The sequence below is a fragment of the Staurois parvus genome, unplaced genomic scaffold (assembly GCF_062004578.1).
Source record: "Staurois parvus isolate SC_StPar_1 unplaced genomic scaffold, SC_StPar_1.0 ptg003671l, whole genome shotgun sequence".
NCBI classification, from domain to species: domain Eukaryota; kingdom Metazoa; phylum Chordata; class Amphibia; order Anura; family Ranidae; genus Staurois; species Staurois parvus.
In genome coordinates, this window is record NW_028321467.1 from 96421 (window position 1) to 117500 (window position 21080).

A 21080-nucleotide genomic window follows, 5' to 3' on the forward strand; every position below is an offset into this window, starting at 1 on the left:
ATCTCATTTTGGGACACATCTATATCTGGACATGTTTTTGGGGTCAAAGGACACACCCTTTATCAGGGCTGCAAGAATACAAAAGATCCCTGATGAAGCTCTGGTGTTCGTTTTATCACCAAGCCAACACATTTGGGAAATCAGGAAATACTCCTTCATCAGGGCTCAAGGTATTCTTGTAGCCCTGAGGAAGGGGGTGTTGCCTGACCCCCGAAACATGGAAAGTCGTTTATCTCATTTTGGAATTCAGTTCTATCTGGATGGGTAACATCAGTGTGGCACTTAAATGTCTCAGTGACAAAGCATGGAATCAGTGGAAACTCTTTGTCCTGAAGAAGCTTCCCGCCCTGAATCCAGATACCCCGTCTTATCATTACTTCTGCTTCTTTAGCAGTTGGAGAATCCCGAGGTTCCAGCTTTGCCCTTCCATGTGACTCCCGTGTTTTTCAATTCCTGTTTATGTTCCATACAGGCAGATGATTCTTCTGGATGTTCCGGGTCCTTCTTCATAAAGACACAAATAAATCGCAGCGTGACAGGCGCCTTTCACACGGCATCATAAGGCTGCGATTATCATGCTGGCGCGGGGACGCTGTGATCAGCAGTTTATTAAACCTCCTGGAAACAATTAATTGCAGATCGGATCCTCGTGTCACCATTTCTGGGCTTCCTGTAGATGTTTGGCTCCTATTGTTGGGCCTGGTGTACGGCTTGCTGCTGCCCCACAATGCACCTGCTCTGCGTGCTGCTCTCGGACAGACCCCTCAGTGTGTTTGCCTAGAATGCGTTTGGGGAAAGGCGCTTTGTTGGCGGCGCAGCCATCCACCAAGGCGTCTTTGTTGTGCAGCAGCTGAGGCGATGATGTGGAGATGGTGTCTCTGGAGAATGAGACTTTTCTCTGCCAGCATCGGAGTATTAACCCCCTCAGCTGTGTCCACACACTGAAGACTCATTCACAGAGCGGGCTGGAGAGGAAACGCCGTTCTGGGTAAATCTTTTATTGGGAGCGCGGCCTGGAGCCACATGAAAGGCATCAAAGTGTGTGAAATGTTCCCCAGGCCTCCATCGTCCCGGCAGGGTGAGGAACATGTGCTGGAGCCTTCCCCAGGCCCTGCCCATCCTACTGTGACCTGGGAAGGATGGGGGACATAAAGAAAACCTGTATGAACGCTAAATCTGATGACCACATCAGAAACATGACATCACACTCTGCATACGTACACGAGGCCAAGAAGGAAGGCCACCACCGATGACCACATCCCAAACATGACATCACACTCTGCATACTTACACTAGGCCAAGAAGGAAGGCCACCACCGATGACCACATCCCAAACATGACATCACACTCTGCATACTTACACTAGGCCAAGAAGGAAGGCCACCACCGATGACCACATCCCAAACATGACATCACACTCTGCATACTTACACTAGGCCAAGAAGGAAAGCCACTACTGATGACCACATCCCAAACATGACATCACACTCTGCATACGTACACTAGGCCAAGAAGGAAGGCCACCACCGATGACCACATCCCAAACATGACATCACACTCTGCATACTTACACGAGGCCAAGAAGGAAGGCCACTACCGATGACCACATCCCAAACATGACATCACACTCTGCATACTTACACTAGGCCAAGAAGGAAGGCCACCACCGATGACCACATCCCAAACATGACATCACACTCTGCATACTTACACGAGGCCAAGAAGGAAGGCCACTACCGATGACCACATCCCAAACATGACATCACACTCTGCATACTTACACGAGGCCAAGAAAGAAGGCCACCACCGATGACCACATCCTAAAAATGATGTCATGTTTCCAAAATATTCAGTAACATACCTCCAGTCTCCAACTTAACCAGTAGCATGTTCCCAGTCTCCAACCTAACCAGTAGCATGTTCCCAGTCTCCAACCTAACGATTAGCATGTTCCCAGTCTCCAACCTAACGATTAGCATGTTCCCAGTCTCCAACCTAACAAGTAGCATGTCCCCAGTCTCCAACCTAACCAGTAGCATGTTCCCAGTCTTCAACCTAACCAGTAGCATGTCCCCAGTCTCCAACCTAACCAGTAGCATGTCCCCAGTCTCCAACCTAACCAGTAGGATGTCCCCAGTCTCCAACATAACCAGTAGGATGTTCCCAGTCTCCAACCTAACCAGTAGCATGTCCCCAGTCTCCAACCTAACGATTAGCATGTTCCCAGTCTCCAACCTAACGATTAGCATGTTCCCAGTCTCCAACCTAACGATTAGCATGTTCCCAGTCTTCAACCTAACCAGTAGCATGTCCCCAGTCTCCAACCTAACCAGTAGCATGTCCCCAGTCTCCAACCTAACCAGTAGCATGTCCCCAGTCTCCAACCTAACCAGTAGGATGTCCCCAGTCTCCAACATAACCAGTAGGATGTTCCCAGTCTCCAACCTAACCAGTAGCATGTCCCCAGTCTCCAACCTAACCAGTAGGATGTCCCCAGTCTCCAACATAACCAGTAGCATGTCCCCAGTCTCCAACCTAACCAGTAGGATGTCCCCAGTCTCCAACATAACCAGTAGGATGTTCCCAGTCTCCAACCTAACCTGTAGCATGTCCCCAGTCTCCAACCTAACCAGTAGCATGTCCCCAGTCTCCAACCAAACCTGTAGCATGTTCCCAGTCTCCAACCAAACCAGTAGCATGTTCCCAGTCTCCAACCAAACCAGTAGCATGTTCCCAGTCTCCAACCAAACCAGTAGCATGTTCCCAGTCTCCATCCAAACCAGTAGCATGTTCCCAGTCTCCAACCAAACCTGTAGCATTTCAAGAGTGTCTGTCCATCATTTCCAGCGCTGTGTCTGCAGTCATCTCTTGCATTACTTGTATTGAACAATATGTGTGGCCCTCAGGGGCCAGTGTTGAGGCCCCCTAAACCTCATTAGCTGACAACCATTGCTTTAGTAGTTCCCCCCCCCCCCCCTTGCAGAATGAGAGCCCATCAGACCCATCAGGGAGATTCCAGGAAATGTGACGTTGTCTTGTTTTTCTGCCCCCAGATTTTATTCTCCAACATTGAGGACATCCTGCGGGTGCACCGGGAGTTCCTGGAGTCACTGGAGGGCGCTCTGCAGCCGGAGCCGCAGTCCCACCATGAGCTGGGGCTCATCTTCCTGAAGTTTGTGAGTGGCTTCTCTCTGGTTATCTGAGCTGTGCAGCTTCCTGTGTGGTGGCTGAGCCGTCCGCTTATCTCCGGCCCCATGGGCCCCTGTCGGCCCCCGCCGGCCCCTCACTGGTTTACACAATCTGCTGGGAGAACAATCTCACCGCAAAATAATCTCTGCGCTTCTCACACCGCCAAAGTCCTGATTTTATTGGTTGGCTCCACGTGTGCCTCTCGTCCCAAAATGTTCCATTATTGAACAGAAAAGACGAGAGTGGAAAAAAAAGGGCCCCACTGAGCACACAGGGGCCACATTTATGGGGTGAGGATAATGGCGGACTCCTGATCTGACGCTGAGCTGTTCTAAATCTGAATCTCTCATTATAAGTGTCCATCTTCCATGAAGGTCTTTGTTCAGGCACTTCCTGTGATAGGGTGACAACGCTCTGTCTCTGTTCCCCAATTGTTCTCCTGTGTTGTCACCCTGTCACAGAGGCTTCCAATGAAGACTACAAGTGGCTGTTTCAACTTAAACTACACAGCTACTGGTGTCACCATTGCAAAAATGCCATTAAAAGTCTTTGTTCAGGCACTTTTATAGGGTGACAACACTATGTATCTGTCTCCCAAATGTGCTCCTGCGTTGTCACCCTGTCACACAGGCTTCAAATGGGGACTACAAGTAGCTGTTTCAGCACACATAATGCAAGCATGGGGCCACTGTCATCACCACAGGAAAATTTCCATGAAATGTCCTAGTTCAGGCACTTCCTGTTAGAAGGTGTTAACACCCATTACACAGACACAGTCCTGTGTTGTCACCATCAGGAAAATGCCCTTGTTCAGGCACTTCCTGTTATAGGGTGACAACGCTCTGTCCCCCAATTCTGCTCCTGCATTGGCCTGTTACAGCAGCTTCAGATAGGGACTACAAGTGGCGGTTTCAACACATAATACAGGCATTGGACTACTGTTGTCCCCATTGGAAAATGGTATTAAAAGTCCTTGTTCAGGCACTTCCTGTTAGAGGGTGACAACGCTTTGTCCCTGTCTCCCATCTGTGCTCTTGCGTTGTCACCCTGCTTCAAATAGGGCTGTTTCAACACCCATAATGCAGGCATGGGGCCGCTGCCATCACCATCGGAAAAAATTCCATTAAAAGTCCTAGTTCAGGCACTTCCGGCTTTAGGGTGACTACACTCTGTACCTGTCATCCAATTGTTCTGCTGAGTTGTCACCCTGTCATATGGCCTCTGGATGGAGAGTGATAAAGGCACCGTACACATCATCCAATGAGGGTTCACATCTCCCCCAACACACAGATTGTTACATTGTTGTATACAGCACTGCACACATATTAGGTTTCAGGAAACTCCTACTGGCCCCTCCCACGAGCCATGATCTGCCCGCATTGCATAGAGAAGCACAGAGACCCCGTGATGATGTCATCGGGTCTAAAATAAGGAATGCCATAAAAATAGAAAATTTGTATTTAATAATCTAATTTGCATTGTGATGGGGGGGCAGTGTGATGGGGGAGGGAGGGACCAGTGTGATAGGGGAGGGGGGACCAGTGTGATGGAGGAGGGGGGACCAGTGTGATGGGGGAGGGGGGGACCAGTGTGATGGGGGACCAGTGCGATGGGGAAGGGGGGGACCAGTGTGATGGGGGAGAGGGACACCAGTGTGATGGGGGAGAGGGACACCAGTGTGATGGGGGGAGGGGGACACCAGTGTGATAGGGGAGGGGGGGACCAGTGTGATGGGGGAGGGGGGGACCAGTGTGATGGGGGAGGGGACCAGTGTGATGGGGGAGGGGGGGACCAGTGTGATGGGGGAGGGGGGGACCAGTGTGATGGGGGAGGGGAGACCAGTGTGATGGGGGAGGGGGGGACCAGTGTGATGGGGGAGGGGGGACCAGTGTGATGGGGGAGGGGGGGACCAGTGTGATGAGGAAGGGGGGGACCAGTGTGATGGGGGAGGGGGGGACCAGTGTGATGGGGGAGGAGGAGACAAGTGTGATGGTGGGGGGGCAGTGTGATGATGGGGGAGGGAGGGAGGGACCAGTGTGATGGGGGAGGAGGAGACAAGTGTGATGGTGGGGGTGGGGGGGGCAGGGAAGGCACAATAGAAGCAGGCTACCCTTCAGCTGTAATAAGAGGTGATTGCTGCATTCAGAAGGGGGTGACATGTCACAGCTGCATGTGGTGTGCACAGTTGTGGTTGTCAGCCCCCCCCCCATGGGTTGTCTGCTGATCATGTTCCTGTCCCTGAAAACAAACACCTGGGTGCTGACATGGAGGCTGCTCCTGGCTGCCCCCACCCCTGGGAAGGGGGGGGAGGTCTGTGTTGTTTTCCTCCAGGCGGATCAGCACAGGAAGCCTGTTGGAGGATCTCTGCACGGCATGCAGGATGACGTCTGTCCATACCTCCACCCTGAACCCTCTCCTTCCAGCCAGAGAGGTCACCTTCTGGACAGAAGCTCCACAGCGCCCCCACTCTGACATCTGCATGTACTACACCGTCCAATGGAAAAACGACCGATCAATCCCAACTTTTATTATTTGTGTTCAATAGAACGCAGAGAGCCAGCGAGGTACAAATAATTCTCTGATTTACAAATAAAATTTTTTCTCAGATATATATACTGTACATATCGATATCTGCAAGTCGCCTTCTGTTAATCTCCTTGTCCCCACTTTGTTCATTTTTTTTTTGCATCTTCGCGCTGCAGATCTCCCTTTATATGAACTCCAGTGGGCGGGATTCCTGACGGTGACAACAGTGGTCCCATGTCTGTGTATTGTGTGTTGAAACAGCCACTTGTCTCCATTGGAAGCCCATGTGGCAGGGTGACAACGCATGAGTGCAGTTGGGAGACAAGAGCAGTGTGTTGTCACCCTCTAACAGGAAGTGCCTGAACAAAGACTTTTAATGGCATTTTTTTTATGGTGACACCAGCAGCTCCATGCCTGTGTAATGTGTGTTGAAACAGCCACTTCTAGTCCCCATTGGAAGCCTATGTAATGAGGCGACAACGCATGAGCATAATTGGGAGACAAGCACAGAGCGTTGTCACCCTCTAACAGGAAGTGCCTGAACAAGGACCTTCATGGCAGGATCACCAGGGATTGTTATAATGAAAGAATCAGATTTGAAAAGATTGAACATGACTTTTGAGATGACCTGAGGGTGTTAGTGAGGTTTTAGTGGTTGGGTTTACCGGTTGGGTGACACTGAGATTTCCCAGCATGCTGGAGAAGTTCTGCGTCAGGTCATGAGTGCTTCTGTTATGGTCAATGATGTAATGTGTCCATGGGAAGACAACACAGGGGAACAATGGGGAGCAGGGACAGAGCGTTGTCACCCTACAACAGGAAGACTGTCTGAGATCCTATTGTGAGGTCTAATCCTGTGTGCGATCGTACTGGACACACCCAGCCTTGTACTGCACCACTGTATATGTCAGCGCTCCGTGTGGTCAGCACCAGTGTGTACCGGCCCCGACGGAAGAGTCCGGCTCATGTCTTCTCTGTTTGTTTCCTCCTGCAGAAAGAGAGGTTCTGTGTGTACGAGGAGTATTGCAGCAACCATGAGAAGGCGCTGCGATTATTGATGGAGCTCAACAAAGTCCCCAACATCCGCGCTTTCCTGCTGGTGAGTTCACACCGCCCTCTGCTCTCCCCTTCTCACAATGCTTCTGGGGGGGACTTCTTCCTCTTGTCATAGGATTCCGTTCCACCCACTGCAAGAAAAACTGCAGGAGGAGCTGCTCTACCAACAATCCCATGTCAGTAGAGCGATCTCCCCCGGTGAGCTATTGGGTTCTGACACCAGGACACCCCGCTCCGCCATTGGCTGAGGGTCCTGGTTGGATGCCGATCGGCAGACATGGTTCGGTCAACAGAATCTGGCCGCCATACACACGGGCCGAATGGAGGCTGGTTGTTATTGTGGCGGCCGATGCCCCCCGACATTCGACCCCTGTGTACTACGAACATACTGGCTGCATTTCATGGGCCCCTCAGAATGATGATGATGATTATTTCATTGTTTGTTGTTATTATACTGTTGTTGTTCCCATTTATTGTTTGTTATTATTACGGTTATATCCTGGATACAAATAATTATACTGTTATTATTCAGAGCTGCATGTTGCTGGGAGGACGGAAGACAGACATCCCATTGGAGGGTTACCTGCTCACCCCCATCCAGAGGATCTGCAAGTACCCGCTACTCCTAAAGGTACCTGGCCTTGTCTGTGTCCCCTGTGTCTCCAGAAATGCTGAGCCCCCGGTGTGGTCACTCCTCATCTTCCACCATGTCATAGCTGAGCCCCCAGTGTGGTCACTCCTCATCTTCCACCATGTCATAGCTGAGCCCCCAGTGTGGTCACTCCTCATCTTCCACCATGTCATAGCTGAGCCCCCAGTGTGGTCACTCCTCATCTTCCACCATGTCATAGCTGGGCCCCCAGTGTGGTCACTCCTGATCTTCCACCATGTCATAGCTGAGCCCCCGGTGTGGTCACTCCTCATCTTCCACCATATCATAGCTGAGCCCCCAGTGTGGTCACTCCTGATCTTCCACCATGTCATAGCTGAGCCCCCGGTGTGGTCACTCCTCATCTTCCACCATATCATAGCTGAGCATCCGGTGTGGTCACTCCTCATCTTCCACCATATCATAGCTGAGCCCCCGGTGTGGTCACTCCTCATCTTCCACCATGTCATAGCTGAGCCCCCGGTGTGGTCACTCCTCATCTTCCACCATATCATAGCTGAGCCCCCAGTGTGGTCACTCCTCATCTTCCACCATGTCATAGCTGAGCCCCCAGTGTGGTCACTCCTCATCTTCCACCATATCATAGCTGAGTCCCCGGTGTGGTCACTCCTCATCTTCCACCATGTCATAGCTGGGCCCCCAGTGTGGTCACTCCTGATCTTCCACCATGTCATAGCTGAGCCCCCGGTGTGGTCACTCCTCATCTTCCACCATATCATAGCTGAGCATCCGGTGTGGTCACTCCTCATCTTCCACCATATCATAGCTGAGCCCCCAGTGTGGTCACTCCTCATCTTCCACCATGTCATAGCTGAGCCCCCAGTGTGGTCACTCCTCATCTTCCACCATGTCATAGCTGAGCCCCCAGTGTGGTCACTCCTCATCTTCCACCATGTCATAGCTGAGCCCCCAGTGTGGTCACTCCTCATCTTCCACCATGTCATAGCTGGGCCCCCAGTGTGGTCACTCCTGATCTTCCACCATGTCATAGCTGAGCCCCCGGTGTGGTCACTCCTCATCTTCCACCATATCATAGCTGAGCCCCCAGTGTGGTCACTCCTGATCTTCCACCATGTCATAGCTGAGCCCCCGGTGTGGTCACTCCTCATCTTCCACCATATCATAGCTGAGCATCCGGTGTGGTCACTCCTCATCTTCCACCATATCATAGCTGAGCCCCCGGTGTGGTCACTCCTCATCTTCCACCATGTCATAGCTGAGCCCCCGGTGTGGTCACTCCTCATCTTCCACCATATCATAGCTGAGCCCCCAGTGTGGTCACTCCTCATCTTCCACCATGTCATAGCTGAGCCCCCAGTGTGGTCACTCCTCATCTTCCACCATATCATAGCTGAGTCCCCGGTGTGGTCACTCCTCATCTTCCACCATGTCATAGCTGGGCCCCCAGTGTGGTCACTCCTGATCTTCCACCATGTCATAGCTGAGCCCCCGGTGTGGTCACTCCTCATCTTCCACCATATCATAGCTGAGCATCCGGTGTGGTCACTCCTCATCTTCCACCATATCATAGCTGAGCCCCCGGTGTGGTCACTCCTCATCTTCCACCATGTCATAGCTGGGCCCCCGGTGTGGTCACTCCTGATCTTCCACCATGTCATAGCTGAGCCCCCGGTGTGGTCACTCCTCATCTTCCACCATGTCATAGCTGGGCCCCCGGTGTGGTCACTCCTCATCTTCCACCATGTCATAGCTGAGCCCCCAGTGTGGTCACTCCTCATCTTCCACCATGTCATAGCTGGGCCCCCAGTGTGGTCACTCCTGATCTTCCACCATGTCATAGCTGAGCCCCCGGTGTGGTCACTCCTCATCTTCCACCATGTCATAGCTGAGCCCCCGGTGTGGTCACTCCTCATCTTCCACCATATCATAGCTGAGTATCCGGTGTGGTCACTCCTCATCTTCCACCATATCATAGCTGAGCCCCCGGTGTGGTCACTCCTCATCTTCCACCATGTCATAGCTGAGCCCCCGGTGTGGTCACTCCTCATCTTCCACCATGTCATAGCTGAGCCCCCGGTGTGGTCACTCCTCATCTTCCACCATATCATAGCTGAGCCCCCGGTGTGGTCACTCCTCATCTTCCACCATGTCATAGCTGGGCCCCCGGTGTGGTCACTCCTGATCTTCCACCATGTCATAGCTGAGCCCCCGGTGTGGTCACTCCTCATCTTCCACCATGTCATAGCTGGGCCCCCGGTGTGGTCACTCCTCATCTTCCACCATGTCATAGCTGAGCCCCCAGTGTGGTCACTCCTCATCTTCCACCATGTCATAGCTGGGCCCCCGGTGTGGTCACTCCTGATCTTCCACCATGTCATAGCTGAGCCCCCAGTGTGGTCACTCCTCATCTTCCACCATGTCATAGCTGGGCCCCCAGTGTGGTCACTCCTCATCTTCCACCATGTCATAGCTGAGCCCCCAGTGTGGTCACTCCTCATCTTCCACCATGTCATAGCTGGGCCCCCGGTGTGGTCACTCCTGATCTTCCACCATGTCATAGCTGAGCCCCCAGTGTGGTCACTCCTCATCTTCCACCATGTCATAGCTGAGCCCCCGGTGTGGTCACTCCTCATCTTCCACCATGTCATAGCTGAGCCCCCGGTGTGGTCACTCCTGATCTTCCACCATGTCATAGCTGAGCCCCCGGTGTGGTCATTCCTCATCTTCCACCATGTCATAGCTGAGCCCCCAGTGTGGTCACTCCTGATCTTCCACCATGTCATAGCTGAGCCCCCGGTGTGGTCACTCCTCATCTTCCACCATGTCATAGCTGAGCCCCCAGTGTGGTCACTCCTGATCTTCCACCATGTCATAGCTGAGCCCCCAGTGTGGTCACTCCTGATCTTCCACCATGTCATAGCTGAGCCCCCAGTGTGGTCACTCCTCATCTTCCACCATGTCATAGCTGAGCCCCCAGTGTGGTCACTCCACATCTTCGTCCATGTCATAGCTGAGCCCCTGGTGTGGTCACTCCTCATCTTCCACCATGTCATAGCTGAGCCCCCAGTGTGGTCACTCCTCATCTTCCACCACGTCATAGCTGAGCCCCCAGTGTGGTCACTCCTCATCTTCCACCATGTCATAGCTGAGCCCCCAGTGTGGTCACTCCTCATCTTCCACCATGTCATAGCTGAGCCCCCAGTGTGGTCACTCCTGATCTTCCACCATGTCATAGCTGAGCTCCCGGTGTGGTCATTCCTCATCTTCCACCATGTCATAGCTGAGCCCCCGGTGTGGTCACTCCTGATCTTCCACCATGTCATAGCTGGGCCCCCAGTGTGGTCACTCCTCATCTTCCACCATGTCATAGCTGAGCCCCCAGTGTGGTCACTCCTCATCTTCCACCATGTCATAGCTGAGCCCCCAGTGTGGTCACTCCTCATCTTCCACCATGTCATAGCTGAGCCCCCAGTGTGGTCACTCCTCATCTTCCACCATGTCATAGCTGAGCCCCCGGTGTGGTCACTCCTCATCTTCCACCATGTCATAGCTGAGCCCCTGGTGTGGTCACTCCTGATCTTCCACCATGTCATAGCTGAGCCCCCGGTGTGGTCATTCCTCATCTTCCACCATGTCATAGCTGAGCCCCCGGTGTGGTCACTCCTCATCTTCCACCATGTCATAGCTGAGCCCCCGGTGTGGTCACTCCTCATCTTCCACCATGTCATAGCTGGGCCCCCGGTGTGGTCACTCCTCATCTTCCACCATGTCATAGCTGAGCCCCCGGTGTGGTCACTTCTCATCTTCCACCATGTCATAGCTGGGCCCCCAGTGTGGTCACTCCTGATCTTCCACCATGTCATAGCTGAGCACCCGGTGTGGTCACTCCTCATCTTCCACCATGTCATAGCTGAGCCCCCGGTGTGGTCACTCCTCATCTTCCACCATGTCATAGCTGAGCCCCCAGTGTGGTCACTCCTCATCTTCCACCATGTCATAGCTGAGCCCCCGGTGTGGTCACTTCTCATCTTCCACCATGTCATAGCTGAGCCCCCGGTGTGGTCACTCCTGATCTTCCACCATGTCATAGCTGAGCCCCGGGTGTGGTCACTCCTCATCTTCCACCATATCATAGCTGAGCCCCCGGTGTGGTCACTCCTCATCTTCCACCATGTCATAGCTGAGCCCCCGGTGTGGTCACTCCTGATCTTCCACCATGTCATAGCTGAGCCCCCGGTGTGGTCACTCCTCATCTTCCACCATATCATAGCTGAGCCCCCGGTGTGGTCACTCCTCATCTTCCACCATGTCATAGCTGAGCCCCCGGTGTGGTCACTCCTGATCTTCCACCATATCATAGCTGAGCCCCCTGTGTGGTCACTCCTCATCTTCCACCATGTCATAGCTGAGCCCCGGGTGTGGTCACTCCTCATCTTCCACCATGTCATAGCTGAGCCCCCGGTGTGGTCACTCATTGGAGGAGGAATGAACATCTTCCAGTAATGTGTTCTAAGTTGAATGGAGCTGCCCCAAGACCACTGCCAGACTCTCCTTCATCATTACTCCATGTTCTGAGCGTCCTCTCCAGTCCTGGTACAAGGTCCTTCTTCACCCAAGACCTGAAAGCCAGAGTGCGCCCCCTATGGTTTGTGAATTGCCCTAGCAGTATAGGTTTCAGGTTCTGCCCTTTTTGTGCCCCCCTCCTGCCGAGTGCCCAAAGCCTTCCTTCCCCACAGCCTGGCCGTGGTCCTCTGCAAGGTTGTGTTCCTCTATACAAACCCTGAACCATTCTTTATTTGTTCCGGGGCCCCGTGAGGCCCCTTGAGTAGTCTTCTGATAAACAAACCGCAGGAAGCCAGCTTGGATTATGTAGAAATTCCGCTTTCTTTTAATTCCTGTTTTTGCAGAAAGTCATCAGATGCACAGCTGCTCCCGGGCCGGCATTGAGGCCGTGTTACCGGTACATGTGAGCAGCTTCCGACCACCGGGCCCTCAGCCAGAAATCATCCAATGAAAGAGGACCTGTCATTAAAGCTCACATCACCCTACAGGCCAGTCAGTGTGCACAGGGCCCCTACAGGCCAGAGTGGCCAATCACAGTGTGCACAGGGCCCCTACAGGGCAGAATGGCCAATCTGTGTGCACAGGGCCCCTACAGGCCATAATGACCAATCACAGTGTGCACAGGGCCCGAACAGGACAGAGTGACCAATCACAGTGTGCACAGGGCCCCTACAGGCCAGAGTGACCAATCACAGTGTGCACAGGGCCCCTACAGGACAGAGTGACCAATCACAGTATGCACAGGGCCCCTACAGGCCAGAGTGACCAATCACAGTGTTCACAGGGCCCCTACAGGCCAGAATGACCAATCACAGTGTGCACAGGGCCCCTACAGGCCAGAGTGACCAATGACAGTGTGCACAGGGCCCCCTACAGGACAGAGTGACCAATCACAGTGTTCACAGGGCCCCTACAGGGCAGAATGACCAATCACAGTGTGCACAGGGCCCCCTACAGGGCAGAATGACCAATCGCAGTGTGCGCAGGGCCCCCTACAGGGCGGAATGACCAATCACAGTGTGCGCAGGGCCCCCTACAGGGCAGAATGACCAAGCACAGTGTGTGGAGGGCCACACAGGGCCCCTCATCCTCTACTCTCCTATCACATGTATGCAGTTGGTGTGTTCATACCCGGGGAGGGGTAGCTGTGATGGCGCTGTGTGCCGGGGTGATGCTGTGTACTCAGCCGAGGTTTGTAGTCAATGACTTCATTCATCCAGATATTTACGAGTCTTCCAGAAAATCTTTTGGCAGCACAGAGAATGGAATGACATTTAGCACAGCAAATGGAAATGTGACATAGAACATAAAATAAATGTGCTGCACAGACTGGCGGTCACATATAATTCAAGGCGGTCGTTAAAGTCCATGTAAACCCCAACCGGATGGCATTTAGTGCGTTCTGTGGATGGTAAGCAATTGTCTGAGTGGGGGAGCCAAAGTTCAGAATACATAGCAGGGGAGCGTAGAACGGAGCAGGGGAGCGTAGAACGGAGCAGGGGAGCGTAGAACAGACCAGGGGAGCGTAGAACGGAGCAGGGGAGCGTAGAACGGAGCAGGGGAGCGTAGAACGGAGCAGGGGAGCGTAGAACGGAGCAGGGGAGCGTAGAACAGACCAGGGGAGCGTAGAACGGAGCAGGGGAGCGTAGAACGGAGCAGGGGAGCGTAGCATTGACCAGGAGAGCGTAGAATGGACCAGGGGAGTGTATCATTGACCAGGGGAGCGTAGAACGGACCAGGGGAGCGTAGAACGGACCAGGGGAGCGTAGAACGGAGCAGGGGAGTGTAGCATTGACCATGGGAGCGTAGCATTGACCATGGGAGCGTAGAACGGAGCAGGGGAGTGTAGAATGGATCAGGAGAGCGTAGAACGGAGCAGGGGAGTGTAGAATGGATCAGGAGAGCGTAGAACGGAGCAGGGGAGTGTAGAATGGATCAGGAGAGCGTAGCACGGACCAGGAAAGCGTAGCCCGGAGCAGGGGAGCGTAGCCCGGAGCAGGGGAGCGTAACGCGGACCAGGAGAGCGTAGCACAGAGTAGGAGAGGGTAGCACGGACCAGGAAAGCGTAGAGGGGAGCGTAGCCCGGACCAGGGAAGCGTAGCGCGGACCAGGAGAGCGTAGCACGGAGCAGGGGAGCATAGCGCGGACCAGTAAACTGTAGAAAGGAGCAGGGAAGCGTTTAGCACGGACCAGGAAAGTGTAGAACTGTCCAGGAAAGCATAGAGTAGCACGGAGCAGGGGAGTGTTAGCACATAGTAGGGGGCTTTAGCGTGGAGCGAGGGGTGTTAGCATGTATTGGGGCATTAGCACAGATCAGGGGCGTTCGCATGTAGCGGGGGGTCTTAGCACAGAGCAGGGGAGCATTAGCTCATAGTAGGGGGTATTAGCGCAGAGCCTGTGGGGGAGGCATTAGCACGGAGCAGGAGAGGGTTAGCATAAATCAGGGGCATTAGCACAGATCAGGGGTGTTAGCACAGATCGGGGACGTTAGCACAGATCGGGGACGTTAGCACAGATCGGGGACGTTAGCACAGATCGGGGACGTTAGCACAGATTGGGGACGTTAGCACAGATCGGGGACGTTAGCACAGATCGGGGACGTTAGCACAGATCGGGGACGTTAGCACAGATCGGGGACGTTAGCACAGATCGGGGACGTTAGCGCAGATCGGGGACGTTAGCGCAGATCGGGGACGTTAGCGCAGATCGGGGACGTTAGCGCAGATTGGGGACGTTAGCGCAGATTGGGGACGTTAGCGCAGATCGGGGACGTTAGCGCAGATCGGGGACGTTAGCACAGATCGGGGACGTTAGCACAGATTGGGGACGTTAGCACAGATGGGGGGTTAGCACAGATCGGGGACGTTAGCACAGATCGGGGACGTTAGCACGGATTGGGGGTGTTAGCACGGATCGGGGACGTTAGCACGGATCGGGGACGTTAGCACAGATCGGGGGCATTAGCATAGATCAGGGGCGTTAGCATGCAGCGGGGAGTGTTAGCACATAGCAGGGGAGCAGTGATGAAATGCTGATAGTAGCACAATGCCCCAAATGTGAGCGATCTGTACTGCAGCCGATTGCACTCCCAGCGATTAGTGGTCATTATTTGGTTGGAGATGATGGGGGTCGTAGTCATATGAATATCACCTGAGGGGCCCCCAGCACCTTCCTCTCCAAGGCCCGGGCTCTATAGATCCATGACAGTGCAGAGGAGATACAAGGCACTTCTGGGAGCAGCACGTCATTGTCCAGCCTCGGGGGTTGAATAGTCTGTCATAGAAAGGCCTGAGGAGGGGTGAGCCGAGGGGATGGTGTGCCGAGGGGATGGTGAGCCGAGGGGATGGTGTGCCGAGGGGATGGTGTGCCGAGGGGATGGTGTGCCGAGGGGATGGTGTGCCGAGGGGATGGTGTGCCGAGGGGATGGTGAGCCGAGGGGATGGTGAGCCGAGGGGATGGTGTGCCGAGGGGATGGTGTGCCGAGGGGATGGTGAGCCGAGGGGATGGTGTGCCGAGGGGATGGTGTGCCGAGGGGATGGTGAGCCGAGGGGATGGTGTGCCGAGGGGATGGTGTGCCGAGGGGATGGTGTGCCGAGGGGATGGTGTGCCGAGGGGATGGTGAGCCGAGGGGATGGTGAGCCGAGGGGATGGTGTAGGTAGGTCCTCATGGGTCCTCATGGACAATTGGCTTGTACTGAGTAGCCAGCGTTAGATTGTCAGCTCTTCAGCTCACAGGCAAATCTCAGGCCTCCTGTAAGGGGAACTTCTAGCTGTTTGTAGCCGGCCTCACTTCTTATAAATCTTCTCCCGGCTGGCACAGCAAGTGGCAGTTGTTGGCGTGGGATCTGACATGGCGGCCTCATCTATGGAGGTGTTGTGTTGGGGAGAGGAGCCTCGCATTCCTGTCCGCTCTCCGGGATTCTGGACGCAGCGCTGGGATATTGAGCCTTTGATTGTCTTCCAGCCTCACTTTTCCTGGATGCTGCACTTGGCCTCAGCCAGCTTCCCAGCATGTACTAAGGAATTCTCAGAAAATCTCCAAAACTGCCTAGCAGGACATGCTGAGGATTGTAGTTCTTCTGACACCAGACAACCTGTTGTCTTTAATCCTTTTAGGAAGCAACAGCAGAGGGAAGTTGGAAGCAACTAGCTTGCAGTCTCCTAGATAACTGCCCAGAATGGTCAGGGATTATAGTTCATCGGTAGGATGATGGGGATTATAGTACATTGGGAGGATGATGGGGATTATAGTACATTGGGAGGATGATGGGGATTATAGTACATTGGGAGGATGATGGGGATTATAGTACATTGGGAGGATGATGGGGATTATAGTACATTGGTAGGATGACGGGGATTATAGTACATCGGTAGGATGACGGGGATTATAGTACATCAGTAGGATGACGGGGATTATAGTTCATCGGTACGATGATGGGGATTATAGTACATTGGTAGGATGATGGGGATTATAGTACATCGGTAGGATGACGGGGATTATAGTACAGTGGTCGGCAAGCCGCGGCTCGCGAGCCACATGCGGCTCTTTACCCACTCTAATGCGGCTCTTCTGTGTGCCGGGCGCCCGCTCCCCTCCCTCCTCTCGGTCGGCCGCTCCCCTGCCTCCTCTCGGTTGGCAGCCCCAAAAGTCCGCGCGGACCTTTTAATCCGGCCCGCGGATGTGGCTGTCAGGATGTGTGTAGGCGGGGCAGCGTGCCGAACGTGAGGGGAGGGGAGCTAGGCTCCTCTCACAGTCCGCCCTGAAGACCCGAACGGCGCGGGAAGACAGCGAGAGGAACGCAAAAGGTAAGTAAATTGACACGGGGGACTTGGCTTACTAGAAGGGGGGGATAGTACTGTGGGGGATGAAATACTATATGAGGGATGAAATACTATATGAGGGATGAAATACTTTATGAGGGATGAAATACTATATGGGGGATGAAATACTATATGGGGGGATGAAATACTATATGAGGGATGAATTACTATATGGGGGATGAATTACTATATGAGGGATGAAATACTATATGAGGGATGAAATACTATATGGGGGGATGAAATACTATATGAGGGATGAAATACTATATGAGGGATGAATTACTATATGAGGGATGAATTGCTATATGGGGGGATGAAATACTATATGAGGGATGAAATACTATATGAGGGATGAAATACTATATGGGGGGATGAAATACTATATGGGGGGATGAAATACTATATGAGGGATGAAATACTATATGAGGGATGAATTACTATATGAGGGATGAAATACTATATGAGGGATGAAATACTATATGAGGGATGAAATACTATATGAGGGATGAAATACTATATGGGGGGTGAAATACTATACGGGGGATGAAATACTATACGAGGGAAGAAATACTATACGGGGGATGAATTGCTATGGGGGATGAATTACTATATGGGGGATGAATTACTATGGGGGATGAATTACTATATGAGGGATGAATTACTATGGGGGATGAATTACTATGGGGGATGAATTACTATATGGGGGATGAATTACTATATGGAGGATGAATTACTATATGGGGGATGAATTACTATGGGGGATGAATTACGATGGGGGATGAATTACTATATGGGGGATGAATTACTATATGGGGGATGAATTACTATGGGGGATGAATTACACTATGGGGGATGAATTACTATATGGGGGATGAATTACTATGGGGGATGAATTACTATATGGGGGATGAATTACTATATGGGGGATGAATTACTATGGGGGATGAATTACTATATGGGAGATGTATTTTCAGTTTTAAAAATGTGGCTCTCAAAATAAATTTCAATCGTGGTTTTGGCGAGATTTGGCTCAGTTGAAAAAAAAGGTTGCCCACCACTGTTATAGTACATCGGTAGGATGATGGGGATTATAGTTCATCGGTAGGATGATGGGGATTATAGTTCATCGGTAGGATGATGGGGATTATAGTTCATCGGTAGGATGATGGGGATTTTAGTTCATCGGTAGGATGATGGGGATTATAGTTCATCGGTAGGATGATGGGGATTTTAGTTCATCGGTAATATGATGGAGATTTTAGTTCATCAGTGGGATGATGGGATTATAGTTCACTTGTGGGATGATGGGGATTATAGTTCATCGGTGGGATGATGGGGATTATAGTTCACCGGTGGGATGATGGGGATTATAGTTCATCGGTAGGATGATGGGGATTATAGTTCATCGGTGGGATGATAGGATCATAGTTCACTGGTGGGATGATGGGATTATAGTTCACTTGTGGGATGATGGGGATTATAGTTCACCGGTGGGATGATGGGGATTATAGTTCACCGGTGGGATGATGGGGATTATAGTTCATCGGTAGGATGATGGGGATTATAGTTCATCGGTGGGATGATAGGATCATAGTTCACCGGTGGGATGATGGGGATTATAGTTCACCGGTGGGATGATGGGGATTATAGTTCACCGGTGGGATGATGGGGATTATAGTTCACCGATGGGATGATGGGGATTATAGTTCATCGGTGGGATGATAGGATCATAGTTCACCGGTGGGATGATGGGGATTATAGTTCACCGGTGGGATGATGGGGATATAGTTCACCGGTGGAATGATGGGGTTATAGTTCACCGGTGGGATGATGGGGATTATAGTTCACCGGTGGGATGGTGGGGATTATAGTTCACTTGTGGGATGGTGGGGATTATAGTTCATCGGTGGGATGATGGGGATTATAGTTCACCGGTAGGATGATGGGGATTATAGTTCATCGGTGGGATGATGGGATTATAGTTCACCAGTGGGATGATGGGGATTATAGTTCACCGGTAGGATGATGGGGATTATAGTTCACCGGTGGGATGATGGGGATTATAGTTCATCGGTGGGATGATGGGGATTATAGTTCATCGGTAGTATGATGGGGATTATAGTTCATCGGTAGTATGATGGGCACGGTCTACCCTTGTCTAGGCAGTGTGGTGGTGAGTGTATTGCAGCTTTTATATAATTGTGCTGCCCCTCCTCTTTCTGGTCACTGTGGCGCCCCCTACAGGACTCCTAGTATTAGGCAGCTTTGCCTGACTGTCCTCCATGATTCTGAAGCACACCCCATACACGGCACAGGAAATGCTTGTTTCCGCTTTAGTTCCAGTTTGTAAATTCATTTATATGGGGTCATATGCCTCCCTCCCGCTCATTTTATTTACATTCTTCAAATATTTTTATTCATGGCAGAAATTCTGCGTTGGGGGAATTTGTAGAAGTCTGAGAGCCGTATGTTCCCGGATTATTAGATAAAGAATGGAGGGATTGCTTTCTCTTTTCATTGTGATCGTGTTGTAACATGTGATTTGTCAGCTGTACATTGTGTGATTGGGGAGTTGTACAGAGTGTAGAATTGTAGGGTTGTATAGTATTGTTCCATGGGGGGTGTTATGTATAACGGGGGAGTTGTACAGAGTGTAGAATTGTAGGGTTGTGTAGTATTGCTCAATGGGGGGTGTTATGTAGTACTGTATAACGGGGGAGTTGTACAGAGTGTAGAATTGTAGGGTTGTATAGTATTGTTCCATGGGGGGTGTTATGTAGTAATGTATAACGGGGGAGTTGTACAGAGTGTAGAATTGTAGGGTTGTATAGTATTGTTCAATGGGGGGTGTTATGCAGTAATGTATAACGGGGGAGTTGTACAGAGTGTAGAATTGTATGGTTGTGTAGTATTGTTCAGTGGGGGGTGTTATGTATAACGGGGGAGTTGTACAGAGTGTAGAATTGTAGGGTTGTATAGTATTGTTCAATGGGGGGGGTGTTATGTAGTAATGTATAACGGGGGAGTTGTACAGAGTGTAGAATTGTAGGGTTGTGTAGTATTGTTCAATGGGGGGTGTTATGTATAACGGGGGAGTTGTACAGAGTGTAGAATTGTAGGGTTGTGTAGTATTGTTCAATGGGGGGGGGGTGTTATGTATAACGGGGGAGTTGTACAGAGTGTAGAATTGTAGGGTTGTGTAGTATTGTTCAATGGGGGGGGGGTGTTATGCAGTAATGTATAACGGGGGAGTTGTACAGAGTGTAGAATTGTAGGGTTGTATAGTATTGTTCAATGGGGGGTGTTATGTAGTAATGTATAACGGGGGAGTTGTACAGAGTGTAGAATTGTAGGGTTGTATAGTATTGTTCAATGGGGGGTGTTATGTAGTAATGTATAACGGGGGAGTTGTACAGAGTGTAGAATTGTAGGGTTGTATAGTATTGTTCAATGGGGGGGTGTTATGTAGTAATGTATAACGGGGAGTTGTACAGAGTGTAGAATTGTAGGGTTGTATAGTATTGTTCAATGGGGGGTGTTATGTAGTAATGTATAACGGGGGAGTTGTACAGAGTGTAGAATTGTAGGGTTGTATAGTATTGTTCCATGGGGGGGTGTTATGTAGTAATGTATAACGGGGAGTTGTACAGAGTGTAGAATTGTAGGGTTGTATAGTATTGTTCAATGGGGGGTGTTATGTAGTAATGTATAACGGGGGAGTTGTACAGTGTGTAGAATTGTATGGTTGTATAGTATTGTTCAATGGGGGGGGGTGTTATGTAGTAATGTATAACTGGGGAGTTGTACAATATTTTTGGGTTTCGTAGAATTGAATGTTTGGAAAATTGTATAGTATTGTGTAATATTGTATAATAGGGATGTTGGTCTAACAGTATGATGGGGGTCTTATGATTCCTTGTTAGCTGTTCACTAGATGTACTGATGATATTACGGTTTACCGGTTGCATTGTGTAGGGTCATGTGACCATGCTATTATCTGATTTGTTGTGGTGTAAACTTTGTGTGAATCTCCAATAAAAAGTTAAGTTCCTTGTTGCACCTAAGGCAGTGTCGTCCAGTCCTCGGGTGCAATGCCCAGCTATAATACTATGGTCCTGTGTTCCAACCGCGAGGAAGCAGTTCTCTGATGGAAGCACCCAGGCAGTGTGCCAGGCAGGCTGTCACAAAGGCAGACCCCCAATTTATCCTCTATGGGATCACTATTATAATCTGGACATCTCAGTGACAGCACTGACAGGCTGGAGACAATGACAGGTCCTCCTTGTGCTGTGTG

General features: G+C 51.4%; 1 protein-coding gene across 1 annotated transcript in view; it reads left to right on the forward strand.

The window, feature by feature from the left end:
* LOC149427540 (phosphatidylinositol 3,4,5-trisphosphate-dependent Rac exchanger 1 protein-like) overlaps positions 1–21080 on the forward strand; it is a 107865-nt gene that overhangs the window by 84450 nt on the left and 2335 nt on the right. The window contains exons 3-5 of the mRNA XM_089667919.1: positions 3054–3176; positions 6710–6814; positions 7304–7402. Coding sequence (XP_089524045.1) covers positions 3054–3176; positions 6710–6814; positions 7304–7402 — 327 coding nt within the window. The remainder of the gene's footprint in view (positions 1–3053; positions 3177–6709; positions 6815–7303; positions 7403–21080) is intronic.